General features: G+C 39.2%; 1 protein-coding gene across 18 annotated transcripts in view; it reads right to left on the reverse strand.

Moving 5' to 3' along the window:
- Positions 1-17,467: 17,467 nt before the first annotated feature.
- The window catches only part of CCDC138 (coiled-coil domain containing 138), an 82,735-nt gene continuing 74,761 nt past the window's right edge, over positions 17,468-25,441 (reverse strand). For 15 of the 18 annotated variants that reach the window (XM_078348906.1, XM_078348904.1, XM_054244702.2 and 12 more), the window contains 2 exons: positions 20,326-20,464; positions 17,468-17,957 (listed from right to left, as the gene is read on the reverse strand). In XM_078348906.1, coding sequence (XP_078205032.1) covers positions 17,792-17,957; positions 20,326-20,464 — 305 coding nt within the window. In that variant the 3' untranslated portion in view covers positions 17,468-17,791. Of the gene's footprint in view, positions 17,958-20,325; positions 20,465-21,187; positions 21,337-25,441 lie in introns of those variants that run through there. The other 3 variants (XR_013526382.1, XR_013526381.1, XM_078348905.1) reach the window with 2 other exon arrangements.

Here is a 25,441-nt window from a genome sequence, read left to right on the forward strand (position 1 = left end):
AAACAGCCAGTCAACATCAAATGGCAGTAACCCTAAATTTAAATTGACTGAATTCCCAATCAAAAGACACAGTCAAAACCCAATGCCATGTTACATCCAGACCTGTTTCACATGCAAGGATACACAAAGACTCAAAACAAAGGGATGGAGAAAGATTTACCAACCAAATGGAGAGCAAAAATAAATAATAAATAAATAAAAAGCAGGAGTTGCAATTCTTGTATCGGATAAAATAGATTTTAAAGCAACAAAGATATAGTGGTAAAAGGATCAATGCAACAACAAGAGCTAACGATCCTAACACCCAGATAGGAGACTTAGATTCAATGAGACAGAAAATTAATAAGGATAACAAGGACTTGAACTCAGATCCAGAACAAGTAAACTTAATAAATATTTATAGAGCTCTCCACTTCAAATACACAAAATATACATTCTTGTCAATACACCACACCACACCCACCCATTAGTTTAAATGAAACATTGATTGGCCATTATTAATACCCAATTTTTTTCAAAATAAAGCAATATTTCCATTTACTCTCCCTCTTTCTCTTCCTCTTTCTTCCTCTCCTTTACTTATTTTTTTTCTTTCCTTCTCTCAAAAAAAAAGCAATCAACTTGTAAACCTCTAGATCCAGGTCGGCAATGTCTCTTTCATTGCTTGATTTCCTTTCTTCCCTTCCCTCCCTCCCTCCCTCCCTCCCCGCTTCCTCCCTTCCTTCCTTCCTTCATCCCTTCCTTCCTCCCTACTGTCCTTATTCCCTTCCTTCCTGCCTTCCTCCCCCCACAAAAAAAAAAAAAAAAGAAAGCTTCAAAAATAGATTAGATAAGGAAGAATAAAGAATTTCAGAACTTGAAGACAGGATTTTTGAAATAATCCAGTCAGACAAAAGGAAAAAGAATAAAACAGAATGAGTAAAACCTTCATGACACTTGGGAAAACAAAGTGATCAAATATTTGAGTTATTAGTATCTCTGAGAGTAATGAGACAAACAAAAAAATTAGAAAATGTAATTAATAAAATAATAGATAACTTCCTAAGTCTAGAGATTTAGACATTCAAGTACAGGAGACTCAGAGATCTCCAGGAAGATATATTTTGCAAGGGTTTTCTCCATGACACATTATAGTCCAACTGTCTAAAGTCAAAGATAAAGAGTAAATCCTAAAAAGAGCAAGATAAAAGCATAGAGTTATCTATAAAGAAAACCCCTGGCCAGGTGTGGTGGCCGATGCCTGTAATCCCAGCACTTTTGGAGGCTGAGATGGGCAGATCGCATGTGCTCAAGAGTTCAGCCTGATCAACATGGCAAAACACAGTTTATACCAAAAATACAAACAATTAGCCAGGCATGATGGCTTTGCCCTTGGTCCCAGCTACAAAAGAGGCTAAGGTGGGAAGTATTGTTTGAGCCTGGAAGGCAGAGGCTGCAGTAGGCTGAGATCATGCCACTGTACTGCACTCCAGCCTCGGTGACAGAGTGAGACAACATCTCAAAAAAAAAAAAAAAAAAAAAAAGAGAGAGAGAGAGAAAGAAAAAGGAAAGAAAAAAAACCTCATCAGACTAACAGCAAGTTTCTCAGTAGAAACCTTACAGGCTGGCAGAGAATGGTATAATATATTCAAAGTGCTGAAAAAAAAAATGTCAGCCAAGAATACTATATCCAGCAAAATTACCCTTCATAATAAAGGAGAAATAGTCTTTTCTAGACAAGCAAATCCTGAGGGAATTCATTACCACTAGACCACTCCTACAAGAAATGCTCAAAAGAATTTGAAGCCTGGAAGCAAAAGAACATTTGCCATCATGGAAACACATGAAAGTATAAAACTCACTGGTAAAGCAACCACATAAAACAGGAAGAGAAATGGTACTGAGGGACTGTGTTGAGGAAAACCGAGTCCACAAGGGGCATGGCTTCAAAGGCAGGAATTTTCCAGTGCCATGCCTCTATCCATGTCCCCATCTGGGAACATAAAATTCTTTGTCTGACTTTTCCTGCACATGGGCTAGGTGGCTAAGTGGCAAATCAAGGTGTGATCCTTTGTTTAAAAAGCCCTTGAAAAGCTCTGGGAGGAGGGGGCTCTGTAGCCAATCCAGTATCAAAGTCAAAGATCAATCACTCCAGTGGAAATTTGAAAGCACTCCTCTCATTAGATGAGAACATGAATGGGGTGGGAATAACTCCCAGGTTAAAACCCCTATGTTCCTTACGTATACGGATTCCTCCCTTGGATCCCCTCCCACGACAGCATGGGAGCTCTCTCTCCTTCTCTCTTTCTCTCTCTCTCTCTCTGCCCCATAAACTGCTCTCTGCTAAACTCTTTGGGTCCATGGTACTTATGTGAACGGTAAGCTCACCACAACTCCAGGGCCCCTGCCTCCACTCTTGGGGCAAGAGAAGTCAAGAACCTGGACACATCAGGGAAAACATAGGATCGGAGAACTGGAAGCATCTTTGGAACATCCCACAGCCCTGCTCCTGTCCTCTGGTTACATCTTTGGCAAGCATGGGGAAGGAGCTGAGCCCCCACCCCGACCCCAGTTACATCTTTGGCCGGCCAGCCAGCCGGGAGCAAACATCAGAGCAGTGAGTGTAGCAGACCCCCTTTAGCTTGCAAAAATCTGTCCCATTCGCTTCCTTTAAATTCTCTAAGGAGAAAGCAGCTGTGCTGCCACAGGTGTGGCTGGGCCGAGCCTGTGCAGTCGCCTAGGCAGGCCCCACCTAGCCTTTCAATAGCCCGGCAGCCGGACTTAAAGATATGGTGCCAGGCTTTCTCTGAACCAGTTTCCTTTTCTTGCTGCTCCCTGTTTCTCAGGGCCAAGTCAAGGGCCGTGGCAGGTGCAGATTAGCAGGGAGGGGATAGGGCATGCCCAGGCCAGGCCTGGGGGCTCCACATACTGCAGCTGTCCCTGGAAGCCCCTGTGGCTGCCCTTACCATGGAGCCGCGCAGAGCGAGCGAGTGCGCTAACCCGAGCCAGACATGGGTTCCTGGAGGCGGTGGCGCAGGAAGGGGCCTGATGTGTGCACATGATCCTGGTGGCTGCCACGGTGGACAGCAGCATCATGGGGGTTATGGTGCTGGAGGCCCCAGCCCCTGGGCCAGGCAATGACAGCCCAGAGACCCATGCCCACATTGCTTTCAGGCTTATGCCTATGAGGACCTTGTGCAGTCTAAATGCACAGGGCCAGTTCCCTTAGTCCGAAGTGCTAGGTTATGTCCTAAGGGAGCCAGTGGGTACTGGAGGCTATAATACATTGTGATTTTGTCACCCACAAATTTCCCAATCCAGCTGAATGGTACCAGAATCTAATGAGGTACAATTTGTCTTGCCTAGGATCAGCTCTCTGCATGGCAGAACTTCTCCATCTAGAATACCACAGTCAAACCAGGTCCAAGGCTCAAATAGTTAATTACAGGCCCCACAACCCTAGGGCATATTCCTATGATGGAAAGTGGGATGGGGGAGGAGGCCCGGGTCCCAAGGGCATTGCTCCACCATTACCTTCTTTAAGACTATTGTGCTTAGAGGTCGCTCTCAAGGAGTTTATCCTCCTAGGATAGTTTTATGATCAGGCCTATGTTAATTGAACTCTTACTAGGGAATATTGGCACCCATCACCCAAGCCTCACTGGCCTAGTTCTTCGAGGACACGCCAGTACAGGGCCACTAATCCTAGCAGTCCCCAAGTCCTTAGGGTGGCTATAAGGACATTTAGACAGTGAGGGTATGCCCATAACACCAGTAAGTGTGATTAAACTCGGCATATGGAAGGCCTGAAAGATGATCACGGATCTAGGGCACAAGGAAATTACAAGGTGCTATAACTGGGGGACACCCCAGGGCTAGGAGTTGCAAGGAATAACCAGGGATGTCGGTATCCCTGTGCTTGCTTTATGACAGGTGCTACTCTTCCCAAGGCAAAATCACCCTTAAAGTGTATCCAGGATAACTGAGACCAATTTGAACCACAATCTTTAAAGACACCCTAGGGAAAGGGGGAAAGAGCTATTCTGCCCTGGAGACTTGGTGCTTGTTAAGTCTCTTCCCTCAGAAAGACTGACTCTCCCTCTCTAGGCCCATCTTCATAAGGACAGTTTTCAGTTATTCTGTCTACTACAACAGCAGTTAAGGTGGTGGGAATTGACTCATGGATTCATCACACTCAGCTGAAGCCTTGAACATCTCCTAAAAATATCATCGGCCCTCCACTCCACAGCCTGAAGTTCCAGGAGACAACCCTTTATACACCTGCAAGCCATTAGAGATCCACGTTTGCTCTTCGAATGAGATCCCCAGGAAAGTAACTACTCATAAGTCTAACTTACATCCTGGCATTAACAGGACTATCACTCTTAACTTTTTTATTTGCAACCGGGCTCTATGCGATTGCCCCTATGGATTGGCCAAATAGCTGTCCTCCCCTCCTTCCTAGTGCTCCCCCCATGACAATTTACACCAACTCTCAGGTGCAGCGTTTTCTCTTGCCAAGGCCATGCCATACTCGAACCCCAGTTATTCCTTTCATGGTTAGGGGGAGCATGGAATAATAGGAGAACTTGGTACTGGCATTGGAAGAGTTACTACCTCTACTCAGTTTTACAATAAGCTATCTCAGGAGCTAAACAATAACATAGAAAAGGTTGCTAATTCTCTGTGCAGAAGCAGCTTAACTCTTTAGCTGCTATAGCTCTTCCAAATAGAAGGGCTCTGGGTCTGCTAAGAGTAGAGGAAAAAAAAACCTGTCTCTTTTTCGGAGAAGAATGCTGATACTTTATAAACCAATCAGGTGTTGTCTTAAACAATGTCAAAGACCTCAGGGACCAAATCAAATACAGGGCTAAAGACCTTCAAGAAACAGTTTCATGGAGCTTGTTTAACAACTGACTGTCCTGACTCTACTCTCACCTAGGTCCATTTATAACTATTCTATTATTGCTGGCCTTCAGGCCTCTCATCTTTAACCTTCTTGTCAAATTCATTTCTCCTAGAATTAAGGCCATAAGGCCACAAATGGTCCTGCAAATGGAATCCCAGATGTCCTTGGCTAATAAGTTCTATTGTGGACCTCTGAATCAACCTCCACCCCTGGAAGACTCCCCTCTGGAGGAAACCTCAACTGCAGGGCCCCCTCTATGCCCCAGTTCAGCAGGAAGTAGTTAAAGAATGATCGATGCCTGGGTCCCAACAGCAGTTGGACTTTCCTGTTCAGAGGGGAACTGAAGGACTGTGTAAAGGAAAACCAAGTCCACAAGGAGTGTGGTTTCAAAGGCAGGAATTTTCCAGTGACATGCCTCCATCCATGTCCCCATCTGGGAACGTAAAGTTCTTTGTCCGACTTTCCCATGTGCGGGCTAGGTGGAAAATCAGGTGTGCTCCTTTGTTTAAAAAGCCTGTGAAAAGCTCTGGAAGGAGGGGGCTCTGTAGCCAATCCAGTATCAAAGTCAAAGATCAATCACTCCAGTGGAAGTTTGAAAGCACTCCTCTCATTAGATGAGAACATGAATGGGGCGGGAATAACTCCAAGGTTAAAACCCCAATGCTCCTTACCTATACGGATTCCTCCCTTGGATCCCCTCCCATGACAGTGTGGGAGCTCTCTCTCCTCCTCTCTTTCTCTCTCTCTCTCTCTCTCTGCCTAATAAATTGCTCTCTGCTAAACTCTTTGGGTCCGTGATATTTATTTGAACGGTAAGCTCACTGCACCTCCAGGGCCCTTCCCCCATTCTTGGGGCAAGAGAAGTCAAGAACCTGGGCACATTGGAAAAACATCAGATCGGAGAACTGGAGCCATCTTTGGAATGCCCCACAGCCTTACTCCCATCCCCGGGTTACATCTTTGGCAAGCACAAGGAGGGAGCTGAGTCCCTGCGCCCCACCCCCATTACATACAGTACCACTATAGAAACCCACCAACCACAACAACGATCAATAAGAGAAAAATAAAGGAATAAAGAATATATTAAACAATCAGAAAAGAATTAACAATATGATAGGAACAAAGCCTCACATATCAATAATAACCCTGAACACAAACAGATTTAATTCTCCACTTAAAAGATATAGAATGGCTGAATGGATTAAGAAACATGGTCTAACTCTATGCCTCTTACAAGAAATTCACCTTACCAGTAAAGCTGCATCTGAAAGTAAAGTGATAGGAAAGGATATTCCATACAAATGAAAACCAAAATTGAGCAAGAATAACTGTACTTAGATAACATAAAATAGACGTTAAGTCAAAAACGATTTTAAAAAAAAGACAAAAAAGTTATCATATAATGATAAAGGGATAAAGGAAACAATCCAGCAAGAGGATATACTTATTCTAAACATGTATGTCCAGAACATTGGAGCACTCATATTAACAAAGCAAGTATTAGATCTAAGGAGAGACAGATGCAATACAGTAACAGTCACAGACTTCATCTCTCCCACTCAGCATTAGCTAGATCACCTGGACAGAAAATCAAGAAGGAAGCATTAGATTTAAACTAAACTTTAGAACAATTGGTCCTAACAGATCTTTACAGAACATTCTATCTGACTGTAGAATACACATTCTCTCATCAGCACATGGAACATTCTTCAGGACAGACCACAAAACAAGTTCCAACGAAATTTAACAAACCAAAATCATATCAAGTATTTTCTAAGATCACGATGGAATAAAACTAGAAATCAATACCATGAGGAACTTTGAAAACTAAACAAAAACATGGAAATTAAACAGCATGCTTCCGAATAATTGCTGGATAAAAAAGAAATTAATATGAAAGAAAAGCTTGAAAGAAATAAAAATGGAGAAAAAACATACCCAAACTAATTGATAGGATACAACAAAAGCAGTGCAAGGGGGAAGTTTACAGAAATAAATGCCTACGTCAAAAACGTAGAAAGGGTACAATTAACAATCTAACAATATACCTCAAGGAAATAGAAAAACAAGAACAAACGAAATCCTGAAATAGAGGACAAAAAGAAATAATAAATATCAGCACAGGACTAAATAAGTGGGGACTTAAAAAAATACAAAGAATCAATAAAGTGAAAAATTGATTCTCCCAAAAGATGAAAAAATTGATATACTGTTGGCTAAATTAATCAAGGAAAGAAGACCCAAATATAATCAGAAATGAAAAAGAAGATATTACAAATGATACCACAGAATTACAAAAAATCATCAGAGGCTATAATGAAAAACTATTTGCTAACAAATTAGGAAACACAGAGGATATGGATAAATTCCCAGAAACATATAACCTACCAAGATTAAATCAGGAAGAAGTAGAAAACATGAAAAGACCAGTAACAAGTAAGATTGAATCAGTAATAAAAAGTCACCCAACAAAAAAAGCCCAGGACTAAATGGATTCAAACTGAATTCTACCAGACATACAAAGAAATAATACCAACTCTCCTGAAACTATTCCAAATACCTGAGAAAAAGGGAATTCTCCTTATCTTATTCTATGAGGCCATACCAAAATCAGACAAAGACACAACAAGGAAAGAAAACTACTACAGGCCAATATCCCTGGTGAATGAACGTATATGAAAAAATCCTCCACAAAATACAAGTAAACCAAATCCAACAGCACATAAAAAACATGATACGCCATTATCAAATGGGATTTATGCCAGGGATGTAAGGATAGTTCAACATATGCAAATCAATAAAGGTGACAGATCACAGCAACAAAATGAAGGACAGAAACCATATGATCATCTCAACAGATGCAGAAAAAGCATTTGAAAAAATTCAACATCCCTTCAGGATAAAAACTCTTAAACTAGGCATAGAAGAAACTCAAAATAAGAAAAGCCATATATGACAGGTTAACATCATACTGAATGGAGAAAAGCTGAAAGCCTTTCCTCTAAGAACTGAAATAAGACAAGGATGCCCCAGTTTTACCACTACTATTCAATGTAGTATTGGAAATCCTAGCCAGAGCACTCAGGTAAGAGAAAGAAATAAAAAGCATCCAGATTGGAAAAGAGGAAATCAAATTGGCCCTCCTTGCTGATGCTATGACTTTATATCTATAAAAACCTGAATACTCAACCAAAATCTCTTATATCTGATAAATAAATTCAGTAAAGTTGCAGGATACAAAACCAACATACAAAATCCATAGCATTTTTATACCAATAATGATCTATCTGAGAAAGAAATCAAGAAGGCAATCCTATTTACAATAGCTACAAAAATAAAATAAAATATCTAGGAATAAATTTAACTAAGGAAGTGGAAAATCTCTACAAGGAAAACTATAAAACACTGATGAAAGAAATTGAAGAGGACACAAACAAATGGAAAAAGGTCCCATGCTCATGGATAACAGAAATTAATGTCATTAAAATAACCATCTTGCCCAAAACAATCTACAGATTCAATGCAATCCCCAACAAAATACCAATATCACTTTTCACAGAATTAAAAAAGCAATCCTAAAATTCATATAGAACCAAAAAAGAGCTCAAAGTAATCCTGAGCAAAAAGACAAAGCTGCAGGCTTCACAATGACTCACTTCAAAACACATTATAAGGATACAGTAGCCAAAACAGCATGGTACTGTTATAAAAACAGACACATAGACTAATGGAACAGAATAAAGAAACCAGAAATAAAGGCACATATTTATGGCCAAGTGACAAAGCCAAAAAGAACTTACACTGGGGAAAGTTCACCCTCTTCAATAAATGGTACTGAGAAAACTGGTTAACTACATGCAGAGGAATGAAACTGGAACCCTATCTCTCACCATATACAAAAATAAACTAAAAACAGATTAGAGACTTATATATGAGATGTGAAACTATACAAATAGCATAAGAAAGCCTAGGAAAAACTCTTCTGGACATTGGTCTAGGAAAGAATTTATGACTGAGACCTCAAAAGCACAGGCAACAAAACACAAATAGATAAATGGGATTATATTAAACTAAAAATCTTTGACATAGCAAAGGAAATAACCAACAGTGAAGAGACAACCTACTGAATAGTAGAAAATATCTGCAAACTATTAATCCAACAGGGGACTAATATCCTGAATATACAAGGAACTCAAACAGCCCAACACTTAAAAAATTTTTAAATCCCATTAAAAAGTAGGCAAAGGACATAAATAGACATTGCTCAAAAGAAGACATACAGAGATATCCAACGTATATATGAAAAAATGTCCAATATCACTGATCATCAGAATGAAAATCAAAATCACAATTAGATATCATCTTACCCCAGTCAGAGTAGCTATTATTAAAAAGAAAAAAAATAACAGATGTTGGCAAGGATGTAGAAAAAAGAATTCTTATCTACTGTTGGTGAGAATTTAAACAGCCATTATGGAAAAGTATGAATATTTCTCAAAAAAACTAAAAATACAATTACCATTGGATCCAGGAATCCTTCTACTGGGTATCCACCCAAAGGAAAAGAAATTAATATATAAAAGGGATTCTTAAAACATTTTTTAAAAAGGGGATTCTTACACCCCTATGTTTACTGCAGAACTATTCACAATATCAAAGATATGGAATCAACCTAAGTGCCCATCAGCAGACAAATGGATAAAGGAAATGTGGTATATATACACAATGAAATACTATTCAGCCACAAAAAGAATGAAGTCATGTCATTTTCAGTAACATGGATGAAACCAGAGGCCATTATTTTAAGTGAAAACAGCCAAGCAACAAAGGCAAATGTCACATTTCCACTTATATGTGGAAGCTAAAATATTTGATCACATAGAGATAGAAAGGGAAAGATAGATACCAGACTGAGAATCATGAGTGGTGGGAGGAGGAGGAGAAGGAGAAGGAGAACTGGGTTAAAGTGTACAAATGTACAGTAAATTGGAAGGGAAAAAATTCAGTGTTCAACAGCCGAGTAGGGTGACTATACTCAACAAACATGTACTGTACTTGGGTGATGGACACCCCAAATACCCTGACTTGATCACCACACATTATACACATGTAAAAAAATTTCTCATGTATCCCATAAATTTGTACAAATAAAAAATAAAAAAGCCTGGTCCTATTAATTCTTTATATTTAAAAAGGAATTAATTTTTACAGATATAGTACTTACGTTTCAACTTTATTGCATAACTTTTCATTAAAGCGAGAAAGCCATTATATTCATAAGACAAACACAATATCAAAGAAGTTAAAGTCACTAGTCAGGTAATGAAATAACGATCATCTCAAATTTGGATGCACATGCTCCATAACTTTTTCTCTCAGCCTAAATGCCTTACTGGAAGGGAAAAGTTATGTGAGAGGAAAACAAAGTGCCAAGCAAACTGCACTGGCCCCAGGAGGAAGGAGACCACTTCCCCTTTAGCCTTCTACGTTGCATTTCAAAAGGAGAAGTTAAAAGTCAGTCAAAGGAGGGCAGCAGGAGGACTGGTTGGCTCCACTGGCCAGGTTAAGGATTAAAACCCCTACTGCTAACCACAATCCTATCTATAGATCATAGAAATGGTATGGAGGAATTTTCCCAGAAGGCACTGCTCTTGCTCAACTGCTCAGACCCCTACCTAGTCAAGTCCCCCACACTCTCAACCCTTTCACATGTGCACCTCTTAGACTGTAAGGCTTTAAAAGGGGTAGGGTTTTGTCAGGGAGCTTGGTTGTTGAGGCATCTATGCCTGCTGTAGCTCCAGGCCAAATAAAATTACCACTTCCTTCCCTGTTCGGTGCTCGAGAGGTTTGTTTGTGGCTACACCTGCTTCACCCTCACTACAAAAACTCATCAGGGAAAAATTAAAATGTTTTAAAGTTCTGCAAAAGCAACATGAAAAACCGAAGTCCAGCATTGGGGGCGGGTGAAGGTGGATTTGTGAATAGGAAGAAAGGCTAGAGGTTTCAGCTTCCTTAAAGAGTACCTCGAAAGGAAATACTGATTAGTAATTACATGAGCTAAATTCTTCTTTAGCATCTCTCCATATTGATTCTCTGCAAAGATTTGTATTGCAATATTCCAATTAGCTCCTTGGGAAGAAATTTTGGTGTAACAATTCTCATTTGACAGACAGGGAAATTCCAGAAGCTGCTGCTGATGGGGAGTAGGGAGGGGCTGAAACACCTGGCCCCAGAGCAGAGGTGTTTCAAATGAGGGTGTGTGGCTTGGCAGACCCACCTTCAATTCCTGAGCCTGCACCCAGGTGTCACAAGCCTGGACTCACAGGTGCCTGGCTTTTGAAAGAGAAAAAGAGGTCAAGGGGCCTTTCCCAGCTGGAAGATGCCTGTTGCAGCTGCTTGAGAGTCCTATCCTGGAGTACACAATCTTGAAAAGGGGACCTGCCAGGACAGCTGTAGCATCATCAGCCTTGACTTTCTCATGTTTATTATGTGGAGCTTTGTCACAGGTTCCTACAAAAAAAATACGCCGTCCCTACCATCAAGAAACAAAAAGCAAAACAAACAAAGATCTCTTCTCTTATTCTCTTCCACGGTGCCCTTTTATTTTGCTTGCATCAAGCTTTTCTGAATGGAAAGAAAATCACTGTCTTAGAGGTTTCCTTTTTTCACAAAGGATGCTCCACTTCCAGTCAGGCTATGCACTGAATGCCCATTCTGTGCCTTGTGGAATTACATGCTAGCTCCCATTCTGAGGATTGTTTATGTTTTCCAAAGTGCCTCTCCAGAGGTTTTCTTTGATATTCACAATCTGGGAGAAAAGGCATCATGTTCCCTGCTTGATAGGTAAATCAAGTTGGGCCCAGAGAACTGAAGTTTAAACCTACTAAAAGTTTACATCATTGGCCAGGTGCAGTGGCTCATATCTTTAATCCCAACACTTTAGGAGGCTGAGGCAGAAGGATCACTTGAAGTTCAAGACCAGCCTGGCAACACAGTGAGACCTCATCTCTACAAAGAATATTTTAAAAATTAGCCAGGCATGGTGGCGCATGCCTGTAGTCCCAGCTTTTGGGATGGCTAAGGTGGAAGGATTGCTTGAGTCCAGGAGGCAGAAGCTACAGTGAGCCAAGACCATGCCACTGCACTCCAGCCTAGGCAACAGAGTGAGACTCTGCCTTAAACAAACAAACAAACAAAAAAACAAGATAACATTATTTAGGAGTGATGCTAGTGAGTCAGTCCTGCTCCTGGCAAGAAGCAGATGACACCCTCAAGGTGGGTGATTTATGGAGGGCTGTTTACAAAGAGAGGAGTGGGGTTTAGGGAAACCATGAGGGGCAGACCCTGAAGTCACAGGGCACTGTGCCCTGGGGGATGGACAAGTAGATGCTCTATTGTCTCCCGATGGCAACCCCACTTGCCAAACCCAGCAGAAAGCTCATGTGAGTGAGCCTCCTCAGCCAGGAAGGAACGTAGAGTGGACCTGAAGAAATCAACGGAAGATTCCAGCCCAGCCACTGAGGCTGAAACTGGACATCCTAAATCCTGTCATTCGTTGCTAAGGCTAACTGTTCTGAAGAGAAAACTGCACATGTGAGCCCTGGGAAACTGGCAGACAAGGGTCCCATGCCAGCCCTGCCCTTGCTAGTTATGTCTAGATCTTCATCTCCTCATCTGTATGTCAGGGAAATCAAAACTGGCATTGTGTTCAAGACTGAAAGAGGCAATGTCTGAAAAGCACATGGCCCTGTGCAGGTGAGTGCTCAGTAAATAGTGCACATTCTTGTCACTGGTCCCACCTTCATCTTACAGAACTGATAATAACCACAGCCACAGATTTTTCCAGTTCAGTCTCATCTCAACTGGGTGCTACAGATTTGCCATGAAATACTTTCAGGGATTTATATAGATAACTGCAGACCTCTTGACACCTTTATTTCTTGGGCAAATTTCAAGAATTTGAAAGCTGTATCACATCTTCCTCTACACATATCTAAAGGCTTTGGGCTCATAAAATATAGGGGATGGGTTGAAATGAAGTACAGTGGAAAATAAGAATTGAATTAAACACTGCTGAATTCAGTACAAAGTTTAATCCTCAAAGTCTTCTTCAGCCCCATCCTACTTGCACCATCCTTAAACCCCTACCTCACACCCTTCCAGCACTTCCAGAACTGCACACAGTTCCATCTAAGGAAGACTGACACTCTCAAGTGCTTACCTCTCAGTGCCAGGCCAACTTAGGATTTCAAGAATTTCAATAACTTAGAGAGATGGCAAAAGAGAGAAGGAGAAGGCCTGAGAAGAAAATGAAGGGACATGTAGACATCAGAAGGGCATGGAGAATGTCATGGAAAGGAAAGGGAATGGAAGGTGAACAGAAGAGGTGAGAGAAAAAGGTCTGAGGGGCTTAACTTGCAATGACACACCAGGTGGATCTACAATGGGTGGGAAGTTAGAACAGGCAAACAAAAGAATGAGATAAAGCACTACTTTGGCCAATAATGCCCTCCCAGGAGCTTTACACTTTAAGAGAAATCCAAACCCTTAAAATCCTTTGCTAACATAGAAAAGGATCTGACATTTCTGTCTGTTCATCAGAAGGGTTTGAGCTCTGCATTTGCATACAGCATACCTAATTTTATTGTACTTCACAGATACTGCGTTTTATACAAATTGAAGCTCTGTGGCAACCTTGCATCTGGTGAGTCTATTGGAACCATTTTTCCAACAGGACGAGCTCACTTTGTGTATCTGTGTCACATTTTGGTAATTTGCACAACTTTTCAAACTTTTCTGTTACTATTATCTGTCATGGTGATCTGCAATCAATAATCTTTTTTTTTTTTTTTTTTTTTTTTTAAGACAGGGTCTCACTCTGTTGCCCAGACCGGTGTGCAGTGGTGTGATCATAGCTCACTGCAGCCTCCAACTCCTGGGCTCACGTAGAGTCACAGGGTGCTGTGCCCTGGGTTTTGAAAGAGAAAAAGAGTACAAATGGCCTTTCTCAGCTGCAAGGCCAGCTGCCTTAGCCTCTCGAGGTGCTAGGACTACAAGCACCTGCCACCACATCTGGCTAGTTTATTTTTATTCTTTTTGTAGAAACATGGTCTTGTTATGTTGCCCATGCTGGCCTCAAACTCCTGGCCTCAAGCAATCCTCTAGCCTCAGCCTCCCAAAGTGCTGGGATTACAAGAATGAGCCATCATGCTCGGCCAATAATCTATTTCATATTGCTCACTCTAGAAAAATTTCTTTTGTTATTCCAATAAATTTGGAGGCTGGAAGAGAGGAGGTAAACTGAAGGACTCCAGTCACAACTATAACATTGGTAAAAATCTAGTATTGTAAATTCCCTCTCACTCCCCTTCAACTAACAGAGCTCTAGTTACAGCAATGATACTGGCTTAGTCATTTAGATCTCCCTAATCCCATTTCTTTTTTGATCTATAAATGATAACAATTTTAAGACCCATCACAAAGTTATTATGAAGATTAAATAATAATAATATACCAAAACTTAGCCTGGCCAAAATATATTTTTCTATTAGAAAGTTAATCTTGTATTTCTAGAATGTATGTTATCCTACTTAATCATGGATTAATGTTCCTGTCATATGCAGTTGGTATTGCTTTCTCCATAATTCTTTGAGACTTTTGAATCTATTTTATTCTCATTTTGCCAACTGTTTGATACTAGGTTCATGCTAACTGTATGAAATAAATTTGGATGATTTTTCTACATTCTGGGACAGTTTAAATAACTTTAAATATTTCACGAAATTTTAAAACAATCCACTTGTAAAACACCTGGACTTGCAGTCATTTTAAAAAAAAGAATTCTTTGATAATTTTATAAAAGACTGTAGGCTAGGTGCACTGGCTCATGCTTGTAATCCCAGCACTCTGGGAGGCCAAGGCAGACAGAGACTGCTTGAGCTCAAGAATTCAAGACCCGCCTGGGCAACATGGCAAAACCCTGTCTCTACAAAAAAGTAAATAAATAAAAGATTGCAATGATTTGCTAGTGCAGATTTCTTAAGCCAATTTTTATCTTTTCCTAGAAAACAGTCCATTTCATTAAGATTTTCAAATTTATTAGCATATGACCATAAAGAATGTATTTATAATTTTTTAAACTTATTTATCCTAAATATTTTTGTTCATGTTCTTGTCTTTCTGTTTTTTGCTATATCTATATAGTTATTTCATTTTTCTTTTTCAGTGTTTTGAGAATATTTATGTTATTTTTATTTTAATAATTTCCTTGGTATTTTCCCGATGCATTCTTTATCCTACATTTTTCTAACAGTGAAATGGAACACTTTGACTCTTTCTGATAATGTAGAATATTGTACTTAACAGCTCCTCTTTCATCTCTACCCCAATCTCAAGGCCCCATCAATTCTCAGTTTTTGTTAACAAAGGCTAAGATAATCTTACCCCGATACCACTAACATGTTGCTTTTCCCATTATTTAAAAGCAATTATTTTTCAAATAAAAGGTCTCACATATTTGTTACTAAACCACCCTACTAGTGCAGAGGATATAAACAAAGAGAAAAAACATTTTCCCATTGGAACACATCTGACTCTTGGTGACATTTTCAGCCTGATATGGTAAGATGACAGTGATCTTGATACAGCATAAATATGTATGCCATCTCATTTGCAATTCTGTACAGACCCAGCATGGTTCTTCCCCAGTGTCTCCTCTTGGGACTGTACCTGATTTTATTACCAGTTTTCATCTGAATACACTAGAGAATAAGGCAATTTTGTTTTTGTTTCTTGGCCTAAAATCACTTGACCCTGAAAGACTTGTGAGAAGACACGGTGAGAAATGGAGTTAACTGCACACATCATGATGACTGAGAAAGGAAGAGCAAGGGCGCTGCTTTTCCCACTATTTATCCTTTGGGGGATTTTAGCATCTCACTCCATCTTATAAACAGAGTTATAACAATTATTTAAATTAATATCGAATCTGTCTCAGTGTTCACTGCTGTCTTTTGGCATGAGGTTGATTTAATCAACTGTTTTCTTTTGTCTCTAAGTTGATTAATCTTTAAGTCATTTTTTTTCTCCAGAATAAATATAGACATCATATAATTTCTCAACACTCGAATGTCTGAAGATGTCTTTCCATCGTCTTCACCTATAAAAGGCAACTTCGGTAGGGATAAATTCTTGGATTAAAAATCTTCTCTAGAGCTCCCTATTACCTTCCAGCATTCTGTATGGCTAGCCTGGTTTTTCCTTTCTTGTAAGTAACTGGCTTTTGTTTGTGCTTTTATCCTTATAGCTTACCATTTGGCTAGGATGCATCTAATTATAGAGCCCCTTTCTCATAGGTTTTTCTGGAACATGATGAGCCCTTTCAATCTGTACATGTAGCTCTTTGGCTGCCAGAATCTTTATTCAACTATATTTCTGAATAATGCTTCTGCTCTACTTGTTCTGTTCTCTTTTTCAGAAATGCCAAATGCCGCCATACAGAAGTGCCAGGCTCTATCCTAGTAACTGCCATCCATTCTTGCTGGTAGCATCTCTATGTACTCTGAGTTCCAAGAGAGCTTTTCGTTTGTTCTTTCTCGTCATACTACTCCTATTTTATGAAGTATCAATCATGTTATTTTTGTTTCTAATGTGCACTTTGGCTTCTGCATTTTTATTATTTTTAAATTATTTTTTGAGATGGAGTCTCACTTTGTTGCCCAGGCTGGAGTGCAATGGCATGATCTCGGCTCACTAAAACCTCCGCCTCCCAGGTTTAAGTGATTCTCCTGCCTCAGCCTCCCAAGTAGCTGGGATCACAGGCACCCACCACCATGCCCAGCTAATTTTGTATTATTAGTTGAGACGGGGTTTCACCATGTTGGTTAGGCTGGTCTTGAACTCCTGACCTTAGGTGATCTGTCCGCCTTGGCATCCCAAAGTGCTAGTATTACAGGAATGAGCCATTGTGCCTGGCCTTCTGCATTTTTAAGTTTCTATGATTTCCACCATACTCACTTCAGCCTGTTCTTTCCTATGACTTTCTATTTCTACTTCAAAAATGGCACATTTTCTTATATTTTTTTTAAAGAGGTCTAATACTTTTTTTGAAAATTTCTTCTAAATCCTGAAACAGAGCTTATACACTGATCATATATGATTTCATGGCTCTTTAAAACAATATTCCTCAGTATCCTGTCCTAAGTCCCAAGTCTCACCACCTTCACTCACCCAGATCTCTGGCCACTTTACTCATCTTTGGCTATATCAAGAGATATTTCCGGTAACAGGAATATCTTTTGTTTACCTTTAACTACTTAAAGAATGTCTTGTATTGTATATACATGCTCCAAAATAATTATTTTGAAAAAAAAGTAAGTTTTTAATCCTGTGAACAGCACAATAAAAAATAATTTTTTTATCCCACAAAGAGCACAATTTAAAAAATCAATATCTGTTAATCTAGGATATAGTATATAGAAAAGTTATGATATCAAGATGATAAAGATACATACATACTTCTGCTTCCAAAAGGAAGGATTCTAATATATTAAGAAAATGAAAAAACAGTATTCTTTGACCTTGTTCTCAAATAAGCACCAAATTTATTCCAAATAATAACATAATTTTAAGAATTTTCCTAATATATTTTTATAAAAAGTAACTTCAGTGTCATACATTGTAGAAATGCCATCTTCTACATTAGTACTACCTAACTTGAACTGAAGCATTCCAAAAGTTATAATACCTTCTACAGATTTCATTTTTAAAATTCAAAAAAATCATTTATTTTTCATGATAAATGATGCTATTGATAACTTTACTTAGTAGAATTGTAGTTACTTTGGTAATTTTTACATGTTTATAAATAAGCACCACATCTACTGTATTAAAAAATAAGCCAGTCTAATGGCTTGCACTGGAGACCAGGGAATTACATTTTGTTAAACCCAAATTGAACAGAGTTGAATTTAGATTAATACAGAGAAAGGCATGCTCCGGGTTGGTTGTCCTTTGTATTTCTTGAAGCATCAGATGAATCGTAAAAAGTTCAAAGAGCTTCTTATTACTCCTGTAAATAAATGAATGTATTATTTAACTACACATATTTAGGGTGTTCATCTGCAATGACAATTTACGTGTAAACATTAGGAAATAGCATCTATTTATAAAAACAGTGGAGAAAATAAGCGATTAAAAGATTAGAATGCTATAACAAACAATATGGATTTATGAGATAAACTGAAGCAGAAAAGCATTGGGGAAAAAAGGAAACTTTTTTTTCTTTTGAGACAAGGCACTGTTCTGGCACCCAGGTGGAGTGCAGTGGTATGAACACAACCTACTGCAGCCTCAACCTCCCTAGCTCAAAAAATCCTCCCACCTCAGCCTCCTGAGTAGCTAGGACTACAGGTGCACACCACCAAACCTGGCTAATTTTATTTTTTGTAGAGACAGGGTGTCACTATGTTACTAAGACTGGTCTTGAACTTCTGGGCTCAGGCGATCTTCCTTGAAGCCCAGAAGATCCTTGGCCTCCCAAAGTGTTGAGACTACAAATATGAGCCACCATGCCCAGCCTGGTAACATTTTATAACACTGAAAACTGCACCCTATTCACTATTAGAGAGCATGAGAAGTTTTTTTTCATAGCTAGCAAGACAGACAAATAGTTGATCATCCTATTTTACATAAGCAGGCCTTTGTAAAGTGGCAGAATATTGGTTTACCTTTTGACTTGGCTATAAAATACTTGTTCAGTCATCCTCTAATAACTGGTCAGTACTTTCACTCAATCATTAAGAATTATACTTTATGTTTCTTATTTCCTTGTACAGCTATTTTTACCTCTCGAGAGAATTTGTCAAATAACCTTATGTGCTATCCTAATACAAAAGGATTGACATCTTTTGTGGTCTTAAATATTTATTTGAAGTTTGCTTGAGCATCAACTATTTCCGATCTTCTTGTTCAAGCTTTGTTCTAGTTTTTTATTTATGTCAAAAATGAACCTAAGCTACAAACACATCACGAACAGGAAAACATTTTGGCCCAAGAATATACTTGCACTTTAGGACCACTTTTTTAAAAATCCCATGAATTAGGAACTAAAAAAGAATTAAATCTAAGTAATATTATTGCAGCTTCATGGCACCACAGGGTAACTGCAACAGGCCTTACTACGAATTTACTGATCATAAATCAAGAGAATCATGGTACAGTCTGCAAGAAAAGGAAGACAGTAAATTGATAAATTCAGCAGATACCAGACCAAAACTAATAATTTGGTCAGTTGAGAATAAGGTCATAATTTAACAATAATTTATTACGATGCACTACTAGGCATGTTACCGAATAGAACATATGGATCTCTTAATCACTATTATACAAATTATACAAATAATTTCAAGATGCATTACATTTACTACTCAAGTATATGGAAGCCTGGTAAAATGTCTAAATTCTCTACCATGGGAATCATGGATGAGGGGATGAGGCCAGGGGGAGAATAGTTGAACCTAAATAAAAATAAAAATGTTACTGTTGTAAAAATGAGTTGAGATAGAAGGTTTCCAGATTTGCCTCAAAGGAAACACTAGAGTATACCAAGAATCAAGGAAAATACTGTGTCCTTATTTGTAGTTTAGTAACTGGTTATACAAATTTCTGAGTCAAGAGAAAGAAGAGGAAACACAAGCCCCTTGTATTTCATAATAAAATCCAAATCAGCGGCAGTAGGCAGCCCGTAAGAGTTTACTAAAATAAACCCTGTTACTAAAGTAATTTAAAGTCTCTTCTGCTTGCTTCATTCTCATATTCCCTAAATTCACTTTGGTACATCAGTAAGAATTTGCAAAATATACTTTTGTTATCTTTTTATTTTCACCTGTGGTATTACAGAATACCAGCATGCAAGAATTTATTCGGATATTATTACTTGGTTGCTAAAAACTGATCTTACTTTTATATGAAGTATTTAAAGTTCATTTATCTGAAATGAGCTATAGAAACAACTAGATATTCTGCAATCAGTACTCTAATTCTAGTCTATCACTAAATATGTGGTCTTAGATCAGCATTAATATTTATGAATTTTAGTTTTCTACATCTGTAGAATGGAAATTTTAATTTAATAATCAAAGTTTATGTAGCATGGGATTTAGAAAGGTCTAAATCAAGCTTGTCCAACCTGCAGTCCATCAGCTTCATTTGGCCCAGGATGGCTCTGAATGCGGCTCAACAGAAATTTGTAAATTTTCTTAAAATGCTATGAGATTTTATTTATTTATGCACATCAGTTATCGTTAGTATATTTTATGTGTGGTCCAAGACAATTCTTCCACTGTGGCCCCGGGAAGCCAAAAGATTGGACACCCTGATCTAAATGATCACAGTAAGCTATTTTTTCAATAAAAATGTTAGATATAAGAAATTCTTACTTGATTTTGGAAAGTTTCTGTAAAATAACACTGAGTTTTTCAAGTATCTGAAGATCAAGCTTAGGGGCTCGAAGGAGCACAGAGCAAGTACGAAAAAATGAAGAGTTGCTGCAGGCTTCCAGGAAAGGCTGCAAGGATTCTGCAAAACAAATCAACAGTGCTTCACCGTTAGGGAGTAGCTAAAAAGGAAATTAAAAACAAATTAAAATCAGAACTACGTGAGGTGTTTATAAATATTCATTTAGATTTTCATTCTTTTCATGCTTAAATTTTTGGGTGAAAATATCATTTGAAAAATTAAAACATCCATTGGCTCTTATTCAACATTGCAAACAAAAGATAAGATTATTTACCCTAATATTTTCTATTAGGCAAAATCTAGAAGAAATCCCATGTTTGAAAGAAAGGAGGAAAGTCATTTCCTCAGTAATTTCATAACAATAAGTTCAGTTTAAACACAATAATTAGCAACAAGAAATTCTACTTAAGTAGTAAATTAAAAAAACAAAAATCAAATCAAAGCACCCCCAAATTTAAGAATTTCACTTGAAAATCAATGACAATTTTCATAGTCACTGGATAAGAAAGAAAATTTTAGAGAATAAAAGCAAAAAGGGAAAAGATTCACTTAAAAAAGACTAGTCTCACATTTAATTTAGATGACACTCTGGACTTTTAAGTTGAAGCTGTTACAAGACTTGTGGGGCTATTTAGATGAAATGAATTATTTTGTTTATGAGAAGGACATGAGATGTGGGGGCCTGCAGGCCCCCACATTCAATGCTATAGCTTGAATGCCTGTCCCCTTCTAAAACTCATGTTGAAATTTAATTGCCATTGTAATAGTATTAAGAGTTGGGACCTTTAAGAAGAGGCGATAAGGCCATTAGGCTCCACCCTCATGTGAGAGTGCAGCTCTCTCTTGCTCTTTCGTTCTCTCTTCTCCTGCCAGGTGATGATGCAACAAGAAGCCCTTGGATGCCAGCACCTTGATACTGGATTTCCCAGCCTCTAGAATATGAGAATATATTAAACTTCTGTTCATTATAACTTACCCAGTATCAGGTATTCTGCTATTGTAGGATAAAACAGACTAAGTGGTATATGCTAGGAATGAAGCACTAGAAACAATGGTTATGTGCCCTTTGCATATAATTATGTGGTAAAAGTAGGGTAACCAAATTCATTACTTTCACAGTAGTAGTTCAACCCAAGCATGGTCTAAACATAGTTTACCGAGGGGGTGTGTGTGTGTGTGTGTGTGTGTGTGACAGAGACAGAGCATCCATGTGAGAGAGTTACACAAAATCTTATAGACTAAAAACAGGTCACAGATATAGTACACATAATCTACAAATAGAGCTAAAAATAAATCAACTGAAATTTCAAGCAGCCTCATTAAACAACTGTACACAGTTTTAGTTCAGGTCCTGAGATGATTCATATGAACTGTAAACAAGAAAGTTAACTGTTATATAGCTAACAGAATTCAAACCAGTGCTTAAAGAACAACCTAAATCGGCCAGGCACAGTAGCTCATGCCTGTAATCCCTGCATTTTGGGAGGCTGAGGTGGGCGGATCACCTGAGGTCAAGAGTTTGAGACCAGCCTGACCAACATGGCGAAACCCGTCTCTATCAAAAATACAAAAAATTAGCTGGGTGTGGTGGCAGGTACCTATAATCCCAGCTGCTAGGGAGGCTGAGGCAGAAGAATCGCTTGAACACAGGAGGCGGAGACTGCAGTTAGCCGAGATCGTACCACTGCACTCCAGCCTGGGTGAAAAGAGCGAAACTCCGTCTCAAAAAAAAAAAAAAAAGAAAGAAAGAAAAGAACAATGTGAATCATTACCAGAAAGGTATCTGAGGGGTTCTTAACATACCTACAACCTACAATATCAATTTTATCAATCAAAAAGCCCACAGAAAGCACACAAGAAAATTATAATCGTTTTTCTGTATACTGCAAAAGCATGAAAGATAATACACCTTACTTTATTTTACTATACTTTATATCTAAAATGTGGCAGAACATTTTAACATATCAGCATATTTTAAAAGTGAAACTTGTACAGGTCTTTTAGAGTAAAAGAAGTTCACTGGTTTGGGTTCTAATTCTCTTTTAAAGCTGTGAGGCAGATGTAAAATACAGGAGAGAAAAAGTTCTGAGATTCTTAGATGAGACAGGCTAAATATAAAATCAAAACATTGTGGTTTTAACATTTTTTCAATACTACAATGTTCAAATTGATTACATTCTTCAAGTTTAGAATTTCAACCTGAGTAACTTGGTGTTACAGACTGAACATTTGTGTTGCCCTCTAAATTCCTATGTTGAAATCCTAACCCCACTGTGATAGTTATTAGGGGTTGGGTCCTATGGCAGGTAATTTCAGCCTAAGGGTGGAACCCCCATGATTTAGTGCTCACTATAATCTGAATGTCCTTCTCAAACTTCCTATGTTAAAACTCCCAAGGTGATGGTTTTCAGAGGAGGGGACTTGGGAGATAATTAGGTCATGAAGGCTCTACCCTCATGAATAGGATTAGTACCATTATAAGAAAGGTTTAAGGAAGCCTGTTTGCCCGTTCTGTGATGCTACAACTAGAAGGTACCACCTATGAGAAACAGGCCCTTACCAGACCCTGAATCTGCTCATGCCTTGGTTTTAGACTTCCCAGCCCCTAGAAATGTGAACAATAAATTTGTTTATAAATTATCCAGTCTGAGAATTTTTTTATAGGAGCCTGAACATAATAAGACAGAAGCTGGCACCAGTAGCGTGGTGCTGCCGTAACAAACACCTAAAAATGTGGAAATAACTTTGGAACTGGGTTATAGGTAGAGGCTGGGAGAATATAGATGGGCATGCTAGAAAAAGCCTACATTGCTGTGGAAGGAGCATTAAGAGTGGTGAGGGCTCAAAAGAGGAGAACTGCTGAGAAAGCTTCAATCGTCTTAGAGATCATGGTCACAGTCAAAATGTTGGATGGTAAAGGCCATTCTAATGAGGTCTCAGAAAAAAAAATGAGAAAAATGTTACTAGAAACGGAAGAAAAGGTGATCTTGTAATAAAGTGGCAAAGAACCTGACTGGATTGTGCTTGAGTCCTAGTGTTCTGTAGAAGCAGTCTGAGAGTGATGAAACAGGATATTTAGTGGAAAAAAATATCCAAGCAAAGTCTTGAGGGTGCTTTGTGGCTTCTCTTGACTTATAGTAAAATGTGAGAAGATAGAAACAAATAAAAGATTAAATCTATAATCACAAGGGAAGCAGAATTTAAAGATTTGGAAAATTCTCAGCCTAGCCATGTAAAGAATGATACAGCTTGTTCAGGAGAGAAACCAAAGGCATGGTGCAAGCATCTGTTAAGGAGATTCATGTGGATGGAAGGAAGCCACATGCTATTCATTGAGACAATGGGAGAATGACCAGTAAGGTATTTCAGAGATGTTCAGAGCTGCCCTGCCCATCACAGACCCAGAACCCCAGGGCCTTGTGGCAGAACAATTTCAAGGCTCTGTTCACTAAATTCTGGTGCAGTGCTCCTTGGTTACCCCAGCTGTTGCTCAAGTAGGCTCAGGTGCAACTCAGATCACCCTCCTAGAAGGCAAAGGTGATAAACCTTGGCATGGTGTTTGCACATGCCATTTCCACAGGTGTGAAAAGTGCATGAGCTATGATAGTGTGGCTGCCTCCACCTATATTTCAAAAGATGCCAGAAAAGCCTGAGTATCCAGGCTGAGAGCTGTCATGGGACAGAGCCACTGCAGAGAGCCCCCATAGAGTAGTCCGAAGTACAGGTGTGAAGGCAGAATCACCACAGAAAGCCTCCACTAGGGCAATGCTCAGACATAACATGGATTGGGGCTGTCTCTGAAACCTGGAAGGGTAGGGCCCACCAGTGTGCAACTCCAGCCTTTGAGAGACACAAGGCTCCAACCTGTGAGAGCTGCAGCATGGTCTGTGCCCTGCAAAAATATAGGGCAGTGTCCCCCAGAACTTTGAGGCTCGATATGGTTTGGATATTTGTGCCCTCCAAATCTCACATTAAAATGTAATCCCCACTATTGGAGGTGGGGCCTGGTGGGAGGTGTTTCGATCACTAGGGTGCATCCCTCAATGAATAGTTCAGCATCACGCCCTTGGTGATGAGTGAGTTCACAAGCAATCTGCTTGTTAAAGAGTATGTGGCACCTTCTTCCTCTCTTCTGTGCCTGCTCTTCCATGTGACTTGCTGGCTCCCTGCTGACTTCTACCATGATTGTGAGCTTCCTGAGGCCCATACCAGAAGCAGATGGCAGCGCCATGCTTCCTGTACACCCTGCAGAACCATAAGACAAAATAAAACGTCTTTTATTTATAAATTACCCAATCTCAGGTATTCCTTTACAGCAACACAAGTCCGGCCCCCGGGGTGTCCACAGGCAGGACATGGAATCAAAGATTACTCTTGAGCCTTAAGATTTAATGCTGTTTGCCTTGTTGCTTTTAGACTGGCTTGGGATTTATCTATCATTCCTTTCTTCCTATTTTTCCCTTTTGGAATGGAAATGTCTATGCTATGCCTGTCCCACCACTGTGTTCTGAATGCACATAACCTGTTTCATTTCACAGGCTCACAGCTTGAGAGCAACTGGCCTCAACGATGACTCACACTATGAGTCTCATCCACATCTGAGTTAAATGACATTAGGTCAAACTCTGGACTTTAGACTTCTTAGTTGGTGATGGAATAAGTTAAGAGTTTTGGGGTACTGGCACAGAATGAATGTATTCTTCATGTGAGAAGGACATAAATTTTGGAGGCCAATGGCAGAATGCTATGGTGGGGAAGGAGGAAGAGGAGGGAGGAAGAGGAAATGATCGGACTCTTCTCTAACTTCTCTGAGGCAACAATGAACGCCAGAAGACAACAAAGTAACGTGTACTAAGCTCCAAACAAAAGCAAAAGAGATTATAAACTACTCAGCCAAGATCTGGTTAAGTATAAAAGCCCCAGGTATTCTCAAACATGAAGTACCTCTTTAAATTGGTGGAGGGAAATAGGGCAAAGTATGTGTGAGAGAGGGGAATTAAAAGATCATTCAAAATTAAGAACACAGTCATGGAGAAG

This window comes from Callithrix jacchus, chromosome 14, assembly GCF_049354715.1.
Source record: "Callithrix jacchus isolate 240 chromosome 14, calJac240_pri, whole genome shotgun sequence".
NCBI classification, from domain to species: Eukaryota; Metazoa; Chordata; class Mammalia; order Primates; family Cebidae; genus Callithrix; species Callithrix jacchus.